General features: G+C 45.5%; 1 protein-coding gene across 4 annotated transcripts in view; it reads left to right on the forward strand.

Moving 5' to 3' along the window:
- Positions 1-16043, forward strand: part of Fmnl2 (formin like 2) — a 295345-nt gene that overhangs the window by 267763 nt on the left and 11539 nt on the right. For all 4 annotated transcript variants that reach the window (XM_059260472.1, XM_059260470.1, XM_059260468.1 and 1 more), the window contains exons 14-21: positions 1583-1895; positions 2485-2688; positions 9335-9459; positions 10086-10288; positions 11953-12187; positions 13091-13159; positions 13268-13348; positions 14646-14775. In XM_059260472.1, the coding sequence (XP_059116455.1) occupies positions 1583-1895; positions 2485-2688; positions 9335-9459; positions 10086-10288; positions 11953-12187; positions 13091-13159; positions 13268-13348; positions 14646-14775 (1360 nt within the window). The remainder of the gene's footprint in view (positions 1-1582; positions 1896-2484; positions 2689-9334; positions 9460-10085; positions 10289-11952; positions 12188-13090; positions 13160-13267; positions 13349-14645; positions 14776-16043) is intronic.

Consider the following 16043-nt stretch of genomic DNA (forward strand, 5'->3'; position numbering starts at 1 on the left):
TGGGAGCAGCAATGTTTTCCCATCGTGGGGAGGCTGAGTTGATTCTGTGGATCCTCCATGTGGTTGTAAATAAAAACAAAGCATGCATTTAATTCACGCCACATATTTATTTTTATTAGGACTTGGACTTCATTGTATTTACTTCCTTTGCTTTTACTCAAAACCAGATTTGGTGGTTGTATGGAAACAATTCACTGCACAGGGTAGATCTAAAGGTATTTACCAAACCCCACATGCAGTGCCTTGTATCACCAGATAATACTCGCTGTTTGGTTTGCTGTCCTGTCCCTTCACTCTAAGTGTCGGGCATTTATGGAGTACCATCCATGTGTTTGCAACTGCGTAGAACATAAAACCAACACGCATGGAGGGCTTTCTGGCACGTGGCTTGCCTTCACACCATGGTTAATGTGATAGCACATTGTATGTGATGGTTAGCATGGCTGTGTGTGCTGTTTGGTATTCCAGCACTCCCTACAGTTAGCTTTGCATACTTATTTTCTGGCAGACCATCAAGACAAAGTTGTGGCATATGGGCTCTATTCAAGTTCAGGCACTTAGATTATTAATGATAGACAGGGTGTGAAGGATGTTTTCATGTCTGTTGGAGGTCTGTGGTGAGAGATAACACATGCAAGGCCCAGCAAGAAAGTTGAGTTCCACAAAGGCACTCATTCTAGAATATCCATGGACTCTAAATGGAAATAGCCAGGACAGCCTTTGATTGAATTTTAACTTTGGTTTGTACTCTAAACTTTGAGAAAGATAAGTAATTAGTGGTGGGAAGCTTTGGGCTGTTTTGTTAAATGTATCACCAAAGGAAAACTATTCCAGCAATCGCTGTCTTGAGCTCAGTCAAGGAGCTTGTCTAAGAGCCAGAGAAATCCAGCTGTGTCCCAGCTCCTGGTCACTCCTGAATAGGTCACCACAGGCTTTACAGAGTTGTTTTTTGCTTATTTATTCTATATTATCTTGGGAACGGGTCTTGCTATATAGCCCTGGCTGGCCTGAAAAACTGCATAGACCAGGCGGGCCTCGAACTCACAGAGATCCTCCTGCCTCTGCCTCCACCGTGCTGGGATTAAAGGCGTGCGCCACCACATCCAGCCTTTGCAGAGGCTTTAATCCTAGTCTGATTTCTGTAAAAGTCTGACTTAGGGCCCTCTGTCTCTTGTTAGTTAATGTGTGTCTAGTAGTTACAAATAAATTTCATAATTAGTGAAAGAAAGCATGATGAACCACCAGGATACCCATGGGATGTTCCAAATCCAATTTGGGGGATAAAGTCATCTCTGCTCTATCTTTTTCTGCCTATGGAGAAAATGGAGTTAACTCCACTTATGAAATGGAAAGGACTTCATTAACAATAGCTAAAATGCTAGAATACATTGCATGCATTATTAGTTCAATTGGTAATTCCTGGGACTCCATATGTACTGTCTGAATTCCAGAGATTTCCCCAGATGCCAGAGTGTGTGTGTGCTCTCTCTGCACCTGAGCTCCTCGGTTGGCATGCCGAGTGGGTGTAACTGGGAATGCCCTATGAAGTCAAAATCCTGACCATGACCTCTTTTCTCTGCAGGAAATCTACAAAGATGCAAATACCCAAGTTCACACATTAAGGAAAATGGTCAAAGAAAAGGAAGAAGCCATTCAAAGACAGTCTACCCTGGAAAAAAAGATTCATGAACTGGAGAAACAAGGGACCATTAAAATTCAGAAGAAAGGAGATGGGGACATTGCCATACTGCCAGTTGTGGCCTCTGGCACATTGCCCATGGGGTCAGAACTAGCAGTGGGTAACTATGTAGGACCAGTTACAGGGGTCACCTCCTCAGGATCCTCACTCCCTCCTCCTCCGCCACTACCTCCATCATCAGACATGCCTGAAGCAGGTAAGATGGTCTGTGGGGGAGAGTAGAGATTTCCCTTCCTATGTCCCTTTCCTTATCTTAAGAAACATTACATTTTGAGGTTAAGAGTATGTACTGCTCTTCTAGACAACCCGAGTTGGCCTCAGCGCCCACATAGAGTGGCTCACAACTCCCCGTAACTCCAGCTCCAGAGGATCTGTTGTTGCCTCTGGCCTCTGCAGGCCCTGCACTCGTGTGCACATATTCACACACACAATGAAGACACACTAGTTACAACAAAAAGTTTACATTTGTGAATCTAAATGTCACTTATGTTTACTATTTCCCCATTTGTCAGTAAGGAAATGTTTACCAATTTAAATGGTTTTTTTCACACGCTTTATTTTCTTTTAAAATTTTAATTGCTTATTATTGTTGTGTATAGTGATGTCTATGTGTGGGTGTATACCACAGTGTGCACGTAGAGATGAGAGGCCACATTTGTAGCGTCAGTCCTCACCCCACTTTTATGTGGGTTCCCAGGATCTAATTAGCATTACCTGATGAGCCGTCTGGCCAGCCCGATTTTCTCATGCTTTATGTGCACATGACATTTTCTTCTTTTCTCTAGCGCCAAACGGACCAGCATCGCCACCTATGTCACCCCCTCCTCCCCCACCCCCTCCACCCCCTCCTCCCCCACCCCCACCCCCTCCACTCCCAGGTCCTGCAGCTGAGACTGTGCCAGCCCCTCCTCTCCCACCCCCCCCTCCCTCTGCACCCCCGCTGCCTGGGACTTCTTCACCCACAGTAGTTTTCAACTCAGGATTAGCAGGTGAGAACACAGCACAGGATGAAAACAGAGGTACTTGTGTGAGAAATCCTGCTTTCTCTCCCCCTGGAGAGCTCAAACTGTTCTTTCAGCAATTAGATCTTCCTCATCTGTACACATCCCCTAGGAGGACATTCCTGCTAATATAACCGGTGAAGGGGACATTGTCATACGTGAGAGGCACTGTCCTCTGAGTAGTCTTTGTCACACTCTTCCTAGCAGGAGTTCTGACCTCGTCACCCAGCCTTCCACCGTCTTTACCTACAGTGGCCCAAGCTCTAGGTTAGGTGCTAATATTGAGTGTTATTCTTTTTTAAGGTAGTTGGAGTGTCAGATTTTTGTAAAGGAGAACATGTCATTATGAGTAAATGCCTGATACAGGCTTGCAGGCATGTCTTCTGAACATTTGTAGGTGTCAGAATTTGCTAGCTTTAAGCTTCAACGGGAAGTGATACTAACAGCAGTTTCTTTAGGATTTGAAAAGCTTCCAAGTAATTCATGTCCTCCTGCTCACCAGGACAGAAGGGTATGCCTACCTTACCAGAACTAAAAGGGAGACAGGTGAGAGAGGGGAAGAGAATTGCTCCAAAGCCTTAAAACAAGTTACTCTTTTTGACCCTTGGAGATGAAATTTTACTCTCTAACACTGAGCCATTTCAGTTAGAGTGTCGCTTAGGTTTGGAGTTGTTCTGAGGTGGTTGTTCCTATGATAGTGGGCAGCACTGTGCTGAGGTTGCCGCCCTGTGATACCGAGAACTGCTTGGAGGTTGTCATCCTTTGATGCTGGGTAGCTTTCTCTGTAATAATGAGTCACCCTGCTTGGAGGTGGCTATCCCTGTGACACCAAGCAATTCCCCTCTGAGGTGGCTTTCCTCGTTGAGTACCTGCTTTGAGGTTGCCACCTTGTGATACCAGGCAGCTCTCCTCTTGGGTGGACTGTGTAACTGTCTTTGTTTGCATTTCGTTATTGCTGTGATAAACACCATAACCAATGCAACTTGGGGAGGAAAGAGTTTATTTTAGCTTATAGTTTATTATGGAGGCAAATTAGAGCAGGAACTCCAGGTAGGAAGCTAGAGGCAGGAACTGAGAGGCCATAGAGAAATGCGGCTTCCTGGCTTGCTCCTCATGTTGCCTGCCCCACCTGCTTTCTTCTGTGAGGACCTAGGGGTGGCACAGCTCACAGTGGGCTGGGCCTCTTACATCAATCATGAATCAGTAACCACCGCACATCTTGCCTACAGGTCAGTCTAATGGAGACATTTTCTCAGTTGATGCTCATTCTTCCAAGATGGCTCTTAACTTGTGCCAAGTTGACCAAAAAATGAACCAACACACTAACGCTGCTCTGACGTTGCCACTTTGGGCTACTGGGTAGCTGTGTTTTATGGTGGCTATCTATGTGACACTAGGTAGTGCTGCTCTGAGGTGGCTGTCCCTGTGATCCTGGGCATCTCTGCTCTGAGGTGGCTGTCTCTGTGACCCCGGGCATCTCTGCTCTGAGGTGGCTGTCTCTGTGACCCTGGGCACCTCTGCTCTGAGGTGGCTGTCTCTGTGACCCCGGGCATCTCTGCTCTGAGGTGGGTGGCTGTCCCTGTGACCCCGGGCACCTCTGCTCTGAGGTGGCTGTCTCTGTGACCCTGGGCACCTCTGCTCTGAGGTGGCTGTCCCTGTGACCCCGGGCACCTCTGCTCTGAGGTGGCTGTCCCTGTGACCCCGGGCACCTCTGCTCTGAGGTGGCTGTCTCTGTGACCCCGGGCACCTCTGCTCTGAGGTGGCTGTCCCTGTGACCCCGGGCACCTCTGCTCTGAGGTGGCTGTCTCTGTGACCCCGGGCACCTCTGCTCTGAGGTGGCTGTCTCTGTGACCCTGGGCACCTCTGCTCTGAGGTGGCTGTCCCTGTGACCCCGGGCACCTCTGCTCTGAGGTGGCTGTCCCTGTGACCCCGGGCACCTCTGCTCTGAGGTGGCTGTCTCTGTGACCCTGGGCACCTCTGCTCTGAGGTGGGTGGCTGTCCCTGTGATCCTGGGTACCTCTGCTCTGAGGTGGGTGGCTGTCCCTGTGATCCTGGGTACCTCTGCTCTGAGGTGGCTGTCCCTGTGATCCTGGGCATCTCTGCTCTGAGGTGGCTGTCCCTGTGACCCCGGGCATCTCTGCTGTGAGGTGGGTAGCTGTCCCTGTGACCCCGGGCATCTCTGCTCTGAGGTGGGTGGCTGTCCCTGTGACCCCGGGCACCTCTGCTCTGAGGTGGGTAGCTGTCCCTGTGACCCCGGGCATCTCTGCTGTGAGGTGGGTAACTGTCCCTGTGACCCCGGGCATCTCTGCTCTGAGGTGGGTGGCTGTCCCTGTGACCCCGGGCACCTCTGCTGTGAGGTGGCTGTCCCTGTGACCCCGGGCATCTCTGCTGTGAGGTGGCTGTCCCTGTGACCCCAGGCACCTCTGCTGTGAGGTGGCTGTCCCTGTGATCCTGGGCACCTCTGCTCTGAGGTGGGTGGCTGTCCCTGTGACCCTGGGCACCTCTGCTCTGAGGTGGCTGTCCCTGTGACCCCGGGCACCTCTGCTGTGAGGTGGCTGTCCCTGTGACCCCGGGCACCTCTGCTGTGAGGTGGCTGTCCCTGTGATCCTGGGCACCTCTGCTCTGAGGTGGGTGGCTGTCCCTGTGACCCCGGGCACCTCTGCTGTGAGGTGGCTGTCTCTGTGACCCTGGGTCCACTTCCACACATTCTTGAACCATCACTTACTGTGAGCCGCTACCCTGCTGGCCTCTAGGTCCAAGGCTGAGATGGTTTCTGAAGTATCCAAGTCAAAATGACAGTCTTTAGGATAAAGATTTCTTCCTCAGTCCATCCTAGGGTTTTGTCAGCAGCTTTATCTGCACCCCTGTGCCCCGCCCTGATAATTCTTCCAAGTGACTGCAACCCTTTCGGCCTTCTGTAAGTTTCTTAAAGCAGATTTGCCCACCTCAGGTCTGTGAGTCTACTGCCACGCTGACATCTATAAAATTATCAAAGATACAGTAAGATGCCTGTTCAGTTTCATGGTAAATTTGCGGCTTATTCTTACCCTTCAAGGTCTTCCCTGTTAATACTTTCTTCTAGAGCTTTTAGTGCTTCGGAAGAGGAGAGGTGGAGGAGAGTCACCATGGAACTGTTGGATTGTTGATGTAAATGGCAAGCCTCACACAGTCTCTGGGTGTCCGCTCTGTCACCAGGCTGCTCTGGGTGACCGAATGTGGCTGCCACTGTTGTCCTGTGCACCTAGGCCGCTGGCTAAGCTTTCCTTGTAGCCCTGGATGAGCGTTCTCTGTGACATGTGTCTACTGTGCCTCACCTGGAGCTGCTTCTTCCTCCATTGCAAAAGCTAACGTGTGGTTCAGCATCCGCTTGCATTCCCACGAGCTAAAGAGAACTCAGACATTGTGGCAGGGAAGTGAGCTGCGGCTGAGGCTGCAGTCGGACGCAGCTCTCTTCTAAAGGGCCGGGCCCCCCTTTTTGGTTTTGTCTTAGGCCTTTGCCACTACTTCATTTTTAAAGTTTATTGACTCTGGGGTGTCTTACATTTATGGTGCAGCGCTCTCTGTTCAGTTTCTAACGGCTGCTCTCAGACTCCTCCTAGGTAGAAGTCGCCATTGTTCTTAAGCAAAGTAGACTTCTATAGTTCTATAGACTGAAGGAGACCTCTTTGTCTCATTAAATGTCCGTAATGGTTACAAGATGTATCTTGTGTTATAAGATTGCAAAGTCCTTATAAGTGTTCAGTAACTTGGGATTAGGCATTTTCTGCAGGTCCCCTAATCTCCTTAATATTTATCCTTAATTTGGCTTTCAGTGTGCATAGTAATTGAAGCTAATGTTGTAAAATATTCTCCTCATATGTTCAAAGATTTATCTCTCTGGAATGCAGAGGCCTGACAGAGTCAGGGTGTCTCAGGAGAACTGAGAGGCAGTGATGAGCTGATATGTCCTGTACTTCGGAAAATCTGAGCCAGTAGGTCCACAGCGGCAGATACCCAGCTCTGCCCTGGACAGGCATGGTCACAGAAGGAAATCAGGAGGAAGTCCCATAGAGTATCTCTAGTTGAGAAAATTGTTTGAATTTTATAAGGAAAATTGTAGTAGTGGAAAATCTTTACTTGAAGTGTCAACACATCTGCAGGTCTAATGGACAGTCTGATCCCCTCCTGAGGTGGTTCACCTGCGCCAGGCTGCCTGTGCAGTTGGTAGCCTTTGCTCTCTGAGAGGCTTGTGTCCTCTCGCTGTTCAACTGTGGCTGATTCTCTGTTACTAAGAACTGTTTACAGCCTATGGAATAGGCAGTTCATTATGGCTGCTTGAGACCATTACAGTGAAATTTTTTGTTTTGTTTTTTCTTTCTCCCAGAGAGGGGGGAAATACAGAAACATAAACAAAACCACAAAGTGAGTCTTCAAAGGCAGGGGAATGGATTTTTGGCTTTGTGCTGCTGAAATGTGTCCACGAAGCATGAAATTCTATGCTAAGTGTGTGAGAACTGCTGGGCCACTTGACTCTAACCGTATCTAATATATATATATTTTGTATTTTCTGTTCTTTCTGCTTCCACAAAAGATGGGCCAATCAAGCTTTTCTGTAGGTTGCTCCTCACCGAGTGTGTTGAGTATTTGCTGTGTGTTCTGTTGGTCACCCTGTGCCTTGACATCTCTCCACTCCATCCTACCTTGAGCCATTGCATTTGACATTGTGTCTCAGGGAAGTCTGGGTGTTGGCTGACTGTGACTCCAGCTTTGCCCACATGTTTCAGCTGAATCTGCAGACCCTCCTTTAGGCAGGACCTAGATCTCCAGGCCATGTTCCGTTCCTTCCTTTTGAGAGAAGGAATGTTTCTTTCTTAGCATTCAGTTTTCACGGTCAGTTCTGACCTCCCTACTCTAAGAGGATTAGACTCTAAGGAAAGAAGGAGAATAAGGGGAACCGTTGGCTGGTCCTTCCCAGGACCCCCCCCACCCCCCACGGCCTGTGGCTCACTGTTTAGAACAACCACCCATTTAAAGCCACTTTCTTCAGTCTGAGTCCGGGGTCACAGTGTGTGTCCTCGTCACCTGTGGGCCTGCTGTCTACTACACCCTATGCCTCGGTGAAGTCGGGAAAAATTTCCTTCCTTGAGTTGAAGTGATACCTCTCTCAACATCTGTCTCCCTTATTGACACCCCACCCACCTCCCCATGGTGGATGAAGGGCCAGTTAGAGAAAGCCTTTGTCTGTAGAGGACATTGGTTCTCCTGGGTAGTGTAGACAAAAGGTCTGACCAGGAATCTAACACTGTTGATAATGGGGATGAGGATGCCACGTTTGGTGATAGAAAAGCCTGTTTTGGCAAAAGCTGTGTCTCTGTGTTGCTGCATGTTTCTGTGTGGACTTATGTGATGACATTCTTTCTCTTTCTATGGCCTTTGTAACTCTGGAGGAATGAGAGGCACTGTCTGTCTCCCTTTTCAGTAAATATCAGTGGAGGCAGGTAGCCTGCCACATAAAAGCTCAGGTCCTGGTCACCTTTGTTTTGTTCTGTCCTGAAGCATTGACTTTCTCTCCCCTTTCCTGTTAATGATGGTGAATAGTGAGGCTCACCCTGGCAGGTGGGGGGCCCAGAGCAGCTTGATGTAGGGAGATATGTATGGTTTGGAAAGCCTTGTTTATGATGTATAATTAATATATAGAATTTGTAAGTGGTTATCTTTTTAAGCTTGCTTTCTCAAAAATGAGAAGTATTTGTATCCTCTTTAGCCTGTAAATATTAGATGCCGTCTTCTGATTCAGTATATTAACCATTTCACTGACAGACAGCGTCTACATAAAGATAGCTGACTTGTTTAAAAAAGAGAGAAGGGGTGCGTGCTGGAGAGATGGTTCAGTGGTTAAGAGCACACACTGACCTTCCAAAGGTCCTGAGTTCAGTTCCCAGAACCCACAAGTCAGCTCACAACTTTCTGATGCCCTCTTCTGGTATGAAGATGTACATACATGAACTACATAAACAAATAAATCTTTCAAAAGGGGAGAAGGGGACTGTGGCATTCCTGAGGAGCCTATGGTTTCTGCATGCCCCTTCTGTCTTCTTCGCTGTTCTCCGACATAGGCCATTTACGGTCCCTAGTCTATGGGAAATGACCCAGCAACCAGTGTAATGTCATTATCACAGTCACCCACAGGAGTGTGCTTTCCTGGCTGAATACCATTATTCTTGCTGTGATCTTCCTGGTGGGTTAGGCAGTCCTCTCTCAGTCCCTGCCTGTCCTTTAAGGCTTATTTGTAAACACATGTTCTAGGAACAAGAGTTGAAGATGTCAAAATTTAAGATAGCATTTTCCTTCTGCTCTATAATCACACTGTCTCATATTGTAACTAGAAAGCAATAATCTCATAGCCCCAGCAAAACCAATAAACTCAATCCCTGACTCCTAGAGAGCTTTTCTAATAGTCCAGTGTCACACAACCCAATGGGGACCTTGAGTGGCTCTGGCCCAGACCAGGTGCTCTCTGCACTTAGCATCACCTGGGTGCCCTTGCCGTCTTCCTCCAGTGTTAAAGTGTCATCTGCAAGGACTGTCGTCTGATTGTACCTGCAGCTTGTGAGCTTCTAGACAGGACTAATTTCATTATTTCTGACATCTTCAGCTGTGAAAATTAAGAAGCCGATCAAGACCAAGTTCAGAATGCCAGTATTTAACTGGGTTGCTCTCAAGCCCAATCAGATCAATGGCACAGTCTTCAATGAAATCGATGATGAGCGGATCCTAGAGGTATCTTTCTCCTTGATGATAAACTAGGGGTGCACACTCTGCTGCACAGCAAAGAAGGCTGCCCTGTTTGCCTGCAAGCATTACTGGCAGAGGTCTAATGTTTCTGTACTCTAATGTGAAGAACAAATAGATTTGTACTGTCGACAAATAAATTAGACATGATTTTATAAGAGGGTTCTAAACTATGTCTAAAATGTTAAGTTAAAATAATAGTTTTGAGTATCTTCAATGTTTGCCACAAAATATATGTCTGGCACAGCCCTGTCCTTTATAAGAACATAGACAGCCTTCATTGAACTATGCTGGTTAAGGACTCAGCAACTGTACTGACTGTCAGGTTTCATGGATTTACCCTGTGGCAGATGTCTGTGTAAACCAACTGTTGAAAGCAACAGAATTGGATTGTTAGACTGGGTATTCTCTGGACATTCACTTCTGGCTATGTGATAGGACGTGATAGGTACCCAACATAAACAGAATTGTAGCAAGCCATGCAGGGTAAGCACTCAACAGAATGGAAGGCCTTTGCTTAAGAAAACGTCTAAATGATGAGGTTTTTGCTAACTGGGAATGACTTCATTTTAATGTATGATCCAATTTGCCAATGTTATCCTTCTCCACCCTAGGATTTAAATGTGGACGAATTTGAGGAAATCTTCAAAACAAAAGCCCAAGGTCCTGCCATTGATCTTTCTTCAAGCAAGCAGAAAATACCACAGAAGGGATCAAGTAAAGTGACATTATTAGAAGCAAATAGAGCCAAAAATCTTGCCATAACTTTAAGGAAAGCTGGGAAGACTGCCGACGAGATATGCAAAGCTATTCACGTGTAAGTTTCTGTAGGGAAAGTAGATCCTAGAGAGCTCAGCCTAAGGGAGAAAACAAGGGACAAATCAGCAGATAATGCAAATAGTGGGGCGAGATCTAGGTGCAAAGATGGAGAAATTCTAGGTGCAAAGATGGAGGAATTCTTGGTACCCACACTCCAGAGCTCCCCTTGTTCCTCATGTGCTGTTGCTTCACAATGAAGATGCTAATACGAAAGCATTGCACCAGAAGGTACCCAGGGAAGTACCACATCCGTGTGTCATTTGGCAGTTTAGAATAGCGGTTCTCAACCTGTGGGTCGCAACCCTTAGGAGGTCAGACCACCCTGTCACAGAGGTCATATATCAGATATCCTGATATCAGTTATTTACAGTACGATTCATAACAGTAGCAAAATTAGAGTTATGAAGAAGCAATGAAAATAATGTTATGGCTGGCAGTCACTATCACATGAGGATCTATATTAAAGGGTCGCAGCATTAGGAAGGTTGAGAACCACTGGTCTAGAAGAACATCTAACTTGGGATAGCATTTATTGTCTTGGCTCTGTTCCTATGTATAGGTCTACAGTAGTGCTCACATAAAAGGGAAGTAGAGCTGAGTGGGGCAGATCCTGAGGAGAGCGAGAAATGGTGGTTTTTCTCTGGAGGATCTGGATAGTATCCAGATTTGCTGAATCCAAATTTGATGGCATCTGTGGAATGATACAGTTCAATGCCAGCTGCAAATATGATACAGATGCATGTTTTAATTCATGACAACAGGAATGTGAATTCTTTTGCTCTTAGTACTTCCTGGTCATTTTAAACAAGGCTTTTTCTTTCTCTCTCTTTTTTTTAAATTTATAAATTGCACAGATGGTAATGGTTTTGTTTATCTACTAGAAAAATCTTCCCACTCTTCTTGTAGCCAGGGATGTTACTGATGTTTTCAGAAATCATTTTTTATAATTTGATATTTTAGAATTTCTGACTGGTGATCTTACCTAGCCCCAAGAGATCATTTGCTCTGATTTTGTGTCTTTGGCCAGGGTCATAATCTACTACAGTTTTCTGCAATCTTTTCTGATTTCCAATATTGAAACCTGGTGAAACCAGTATGCGATCTGGGTTTTAATCTCATATACCTTGTTTACCATACTAATGTATGGGTAATTCCATTGTTTTGCTGAACAAACATTGTCTGGAGAATAAAATAGGAATTAAGCAAATACTTGTTCAAACTGAGCAAACATCTACCAAGAACTGATATTCCTTCAAGGAATGTATGTACCTACATCAAAGTATCTGTAAAGAATGGGAATTTGGCTGAGTTTCATCTTCAGAGACAGCAAAGTAATGACAGGAACATCTTACAAAGCTCCCCAGATGTTCACAGAGTCTAAAACCCTGTCCCTGGACTGTATTACTAGCCTGTGCTCCAGCCTTAATACTTGATGCTGCGTTCTACTCTTGATTTCCGCCCCGAGCCCTAAAATAATAGCACTCAAACTGGAGGAGAGGCTGAGTCATCAGTTGGGGTAATTGGTGCTCAGTGGGGACCAGCCCCAGGGTGGGGGGGCTTCAGCAGTACAGCTGTCCGAATCCAAGGCCTGTTGACTTGGTGGTAGATGAGCCGGATTGGATGGGGGTAGAACAATGACTGACCTGTCGGCGCTGATTTCAGATTCGACTTGAAGACATTACCAGTTGACTTTGTTGAATGTTTGATGAGGTTCTTGCCAACTGAGAATGAGGTGAAAGTGCTCCGGCTCTATGAGAGAGAGAGAAAGCCCTTGGAGAACTTGTCAGACGAAGACCGCTTCATGATGCAGTTCAGTAAGATTGAGCGGCTCATGCAGAAGATGACCATCATGGCCTTCATTGGGAACTTTGCAGAAAGCATTCAGATGCTGACTCCTGTGAGTTGACCAGGGCAGGAGTACAAAAAGATAGCCATTTATTTTTATACATCTCTCTGAATTACACTAATCTCATATGGGTTCTAAAGAGTCCTTCCAGAACTTTATAGATTACATTTGTATTTAAGCTCTCATTTTCATAGTGTGAATCCAAATCTCTATATATGGCTGCTCTCCCAAAAAGAATATTGTTTTCTGTGTTTGTAAGTATCCTCTGCTTTTCAGATAACTTTAGTACAGAGGACATTAAAAACCAGTTCCTTCTTGGCAAGACTAGAAATGTGACTCTCATTTCCAAAAATAACTCTGTATCTTTAGTGAGCAGCAGGCTCAAGAGATTTCTGGGAGCACTGGCTTTACCAGAGGATGCTTTATCTTTGGGACTTTGATGAAGTAGATTGTGGTGATGTACAAATAAATAATAGTCAGCTCTCTCATTCCCCGTGTTAGTCTGGCAGATACTTAGGAATGTCAGGAACATCAATTTGTCCTCAGTTGGTTCTGTTTCTCAGATAATCTTAGTTACTGCTTACAGTAGCAGATGTGTCCAAAGCCTGTTTTGAGAACTTCTAGAGAGTGTTATATTGCTGCCCTTCCACCACATCCTACCCTTTGCATTCTTGGACATCTCTAGTGTTTTAAAAGTATAAATTGTGTATGATTAGAGGTGATGCACTGGGAACTGAATTATTCAGAAGAGGCTGTTAACTCCTACCTTGAAATCTTACTGGTTATGGGTTGGCTACAGATAAACAGTTTCCCACATTACTTATTATTGTGAGTAGCTTTTGAGAAGAACATATGTAATACTAGGGTTACCTAGGGCATAGTTAGTTCTTATTTCCCAGTTAGTTTGCCAATTTTAATAGTCTTTCCCTGTCTTTCCTTCTGATTGGAATCCAGCAACTTCACGCAATTATAGCCGCATCTGTTTCTATCAAGTCGTCTCAAAAGCTCAAGAAAATTCTGGAGGCAAGTGCAGTTTTCTTGTTCTGTTCATGGCGAGCCAACATGCCAGCTGCCTTCCAGCACCTCGGACGCTCTCCTGATGAAGCCTTCTTTTCTCTCTTGCTTTTCCAGATCATCTTGGCCCTCGGAAACTATATGAATAGCAGCAAACGAGGAGCAGTTTATGGATTTAAACTTCAGAGTTTAGATCTGGTGTGTGAACAACAAGGAATATGAGATCCTTGAAGGATATACAGCTGCGGAGATTAAGTTGTGGAGGGGGGCTCTATTCTGGGGGTGGGCAGGGGGTGTTGGAGGAGGCTCCTCAGTGCAGGAGGGCGAGTTGGTATAAATTTTCCAAAACACCACTTGACAGGAAGGACCAGATACTTACAGCCTTTCACCCAGTATTCCCATTTCTATGACTCTTTCAAGAGTCCAAATTATGAATACTGCATTTTACAGCAATAATCTCAAGTTCCAGCATGATGGAAAATGACTAGGCTAACAGTTAATACAGTGAACTATTTAGTTTTTTTTAACTCCCTTGGAAGACTTTTCAGACAAATAGATAATTTTGTTTAGAAAATTAGAATATAGTTGCATGTATATATAATTTCTTTTTCCTGTATGGACAAAGTGCAGTCCTTTGCAAAGTCATCTTCCATGGCATCCTGTTTAGGCTGTGCAGATCTATTGTGACTTCCAAGTCAAGGAAGACATGGTTAATTGATAGTGTTATGTCAGTCATGATCCAATATCCCGCCATCATAATCTGATCAATAGTATCTGTGTAGGATTTGTCCCAGGACCTTTAAGGATACCAAACATCTCAGATACTCGAGTCCTTTCTATGAAATAGTGCAGTGTGTGGATTTAACCTAAACATGTCCTCCTAGCTTTTAACTCACATCTAGTTTACTTACAATACCTAGTACTATGTCATGATTTGTAAGCAGTGCTTCATGATACTATGTATCAAATAATCACAATAAAAAGGCAGTACAGTGGCAGTTTTTTTCCTTCAGTTTCTGTCTGAGGTTGGTAAAGTTCGCAGATTCAGAATGCCCAGCCAGCCGGCCAGCTGTGTCTCTTTGGGTCATCAGAGCTAGGGGAGAAGGGAGAACCTGCTGCCTTTGGAGCCACTGAGCATACCTGCTGGCCCCATCTTCCATCTCTGTTCCGGTTCTTCATGTTGAAGAGCAGTACCAGCTGGAGTCTTTTCCCATTTGAGCTAAGGGAGGTAGATGGATAACAGATGCAGGGGTAGGGAGAATTCATGTAAGCAAGATGAAGATCTGAAGTATCCTTAGCTCAGAGTCTACCCTAGCATATAGCACATACTCAGTCGGGACATCCTCAGGCTATTTCAGCACCAATGGGCTGCTTCTTTACAGAGTACATTGAATCTTGAGGCTCCTCTGGGAGTGTTTTTGCCAGCCTTTTCTTATTTACTCTGGGCACCTGCACCCTGCTCTTGCATCTAACCCTCCTCTCCTTTTGTTTTCAGCTCTTAGATACAAAGTCAACAGACCGAAAACAAACACTGTTGCACTATATATCAAATGTGGTAAAAGAAAAATATCAACAAGTTACTCTGTTTTATAATGAGCTTCATTATGTGGAAAAAGCTGCTGCAGGTACTTAATTTCAGCTGTCAGTGTTACCTTGAGATGTTTGATATCGTAGTTATGAGGGAGTCATTCCCTGCTGAAACTCTTCAGAACCCACTGCAGAAGGCAGGATCAGTACATCAGCTCTCCTGGGCTGGAATGTGTTGTCACAGTACCACCCACTCCTGAGCAGTTGAATGTAGGCTTGTAGGTAGTTTCCGGCAGTGGCTTCTCTCGAAAGGTCCAGGTCTTTGAGATGTGCCTCCTCCATTGCCTGCCCATCACTCTTTTTATTCTCTTGCTCTTGGATATGATGTGAGTTGTAGAGTCCAAACTGCGGGTAGAAATGGTTTGGTGGCTACAAACAGGCTGGAATAGACACATCACGGGCTCACCTATGCAGCTAGCAGAATGGAATGGTTTTCCTTTTCCTAAATTAAGGTTCTTAAGTCTAGTTCCAATTAAGAAGACCAAATAGCAAGAATGTCTTCCTAAGTAGTAGCACAGATGACTTGGCCAGGAAATTTTGAAAAAAGCCTCTGAGAAAAATTGCAGAGACTGATATGCTCCCTGGCTGAACTGGTATCCAGGCTGATTGACACATGCTCTTAACGTAGTCAGCTAGGACTGCTCCTTTGCTTATTAGCAGTTTTGAGTACTTTCTCTGTACTTGGTACTGTCAGAAGTATTATGGGGTGGAATAAGACAGTACAAGTCTAGTAAGGGGAGAATATACCACATTGATTTGTAATCCAGCCATGGGCAGAGCTGAACAGAACAAAACTGGGACCCACTTCTCAGGGAAAGTGGCTCATAAGGGTTCAGGAATGTGCCTGCTCTGGGTGGTGACACTACTGCAAGGCTCACCCCAAATTCTTTGAAGCAAGAAAGGCTTCACAAAAAGCTAAGGCTGCCTTAGGTCTTAATGGTCTAGACAACTAAGTTCAGCAGGTAAAATTGTCTGCCCTCTGCTGGGAAGTTACAGCATTGCAAAAGCATGCGGAGTAAATAAGAGACTAGAGAAAGTCTTGGGCCTATTTGAACCTACACCTAAACTGGATGTAGGCTGGATGCAGATGGAACCTTGGTCTCCAGTGCCAGAAGTGGATGCTGGGCATGTTTTCCCATCCTCTGTGCTATCTCTGAACCGTGTGACTCATGGCATACCACAGAACCTCTTTATGTTGCTTTTCCTCATTGGCAAAGTATGATACTAGAAGAGTAGGATTAATGCTTATGAAGAATTTATTTGATAGTGGCATTTCATGAATTTCATATTAAAGGCTGTCTATGAC

Source organism: Peromyscus eremicus, chromosome 4 (genome assembly GCF_949786415.1).
Source record: "Peromyscus eremicus chromosome 4, PerEre_H2_v1, whole genome shotgun sequence".
Classification (NCBI taxonomy): Eukaryota; Metazoa; Chordata; class Mammalia; order Rodentia; family Cricetidae; genus Peromyscus; species Peromyscus eremicus.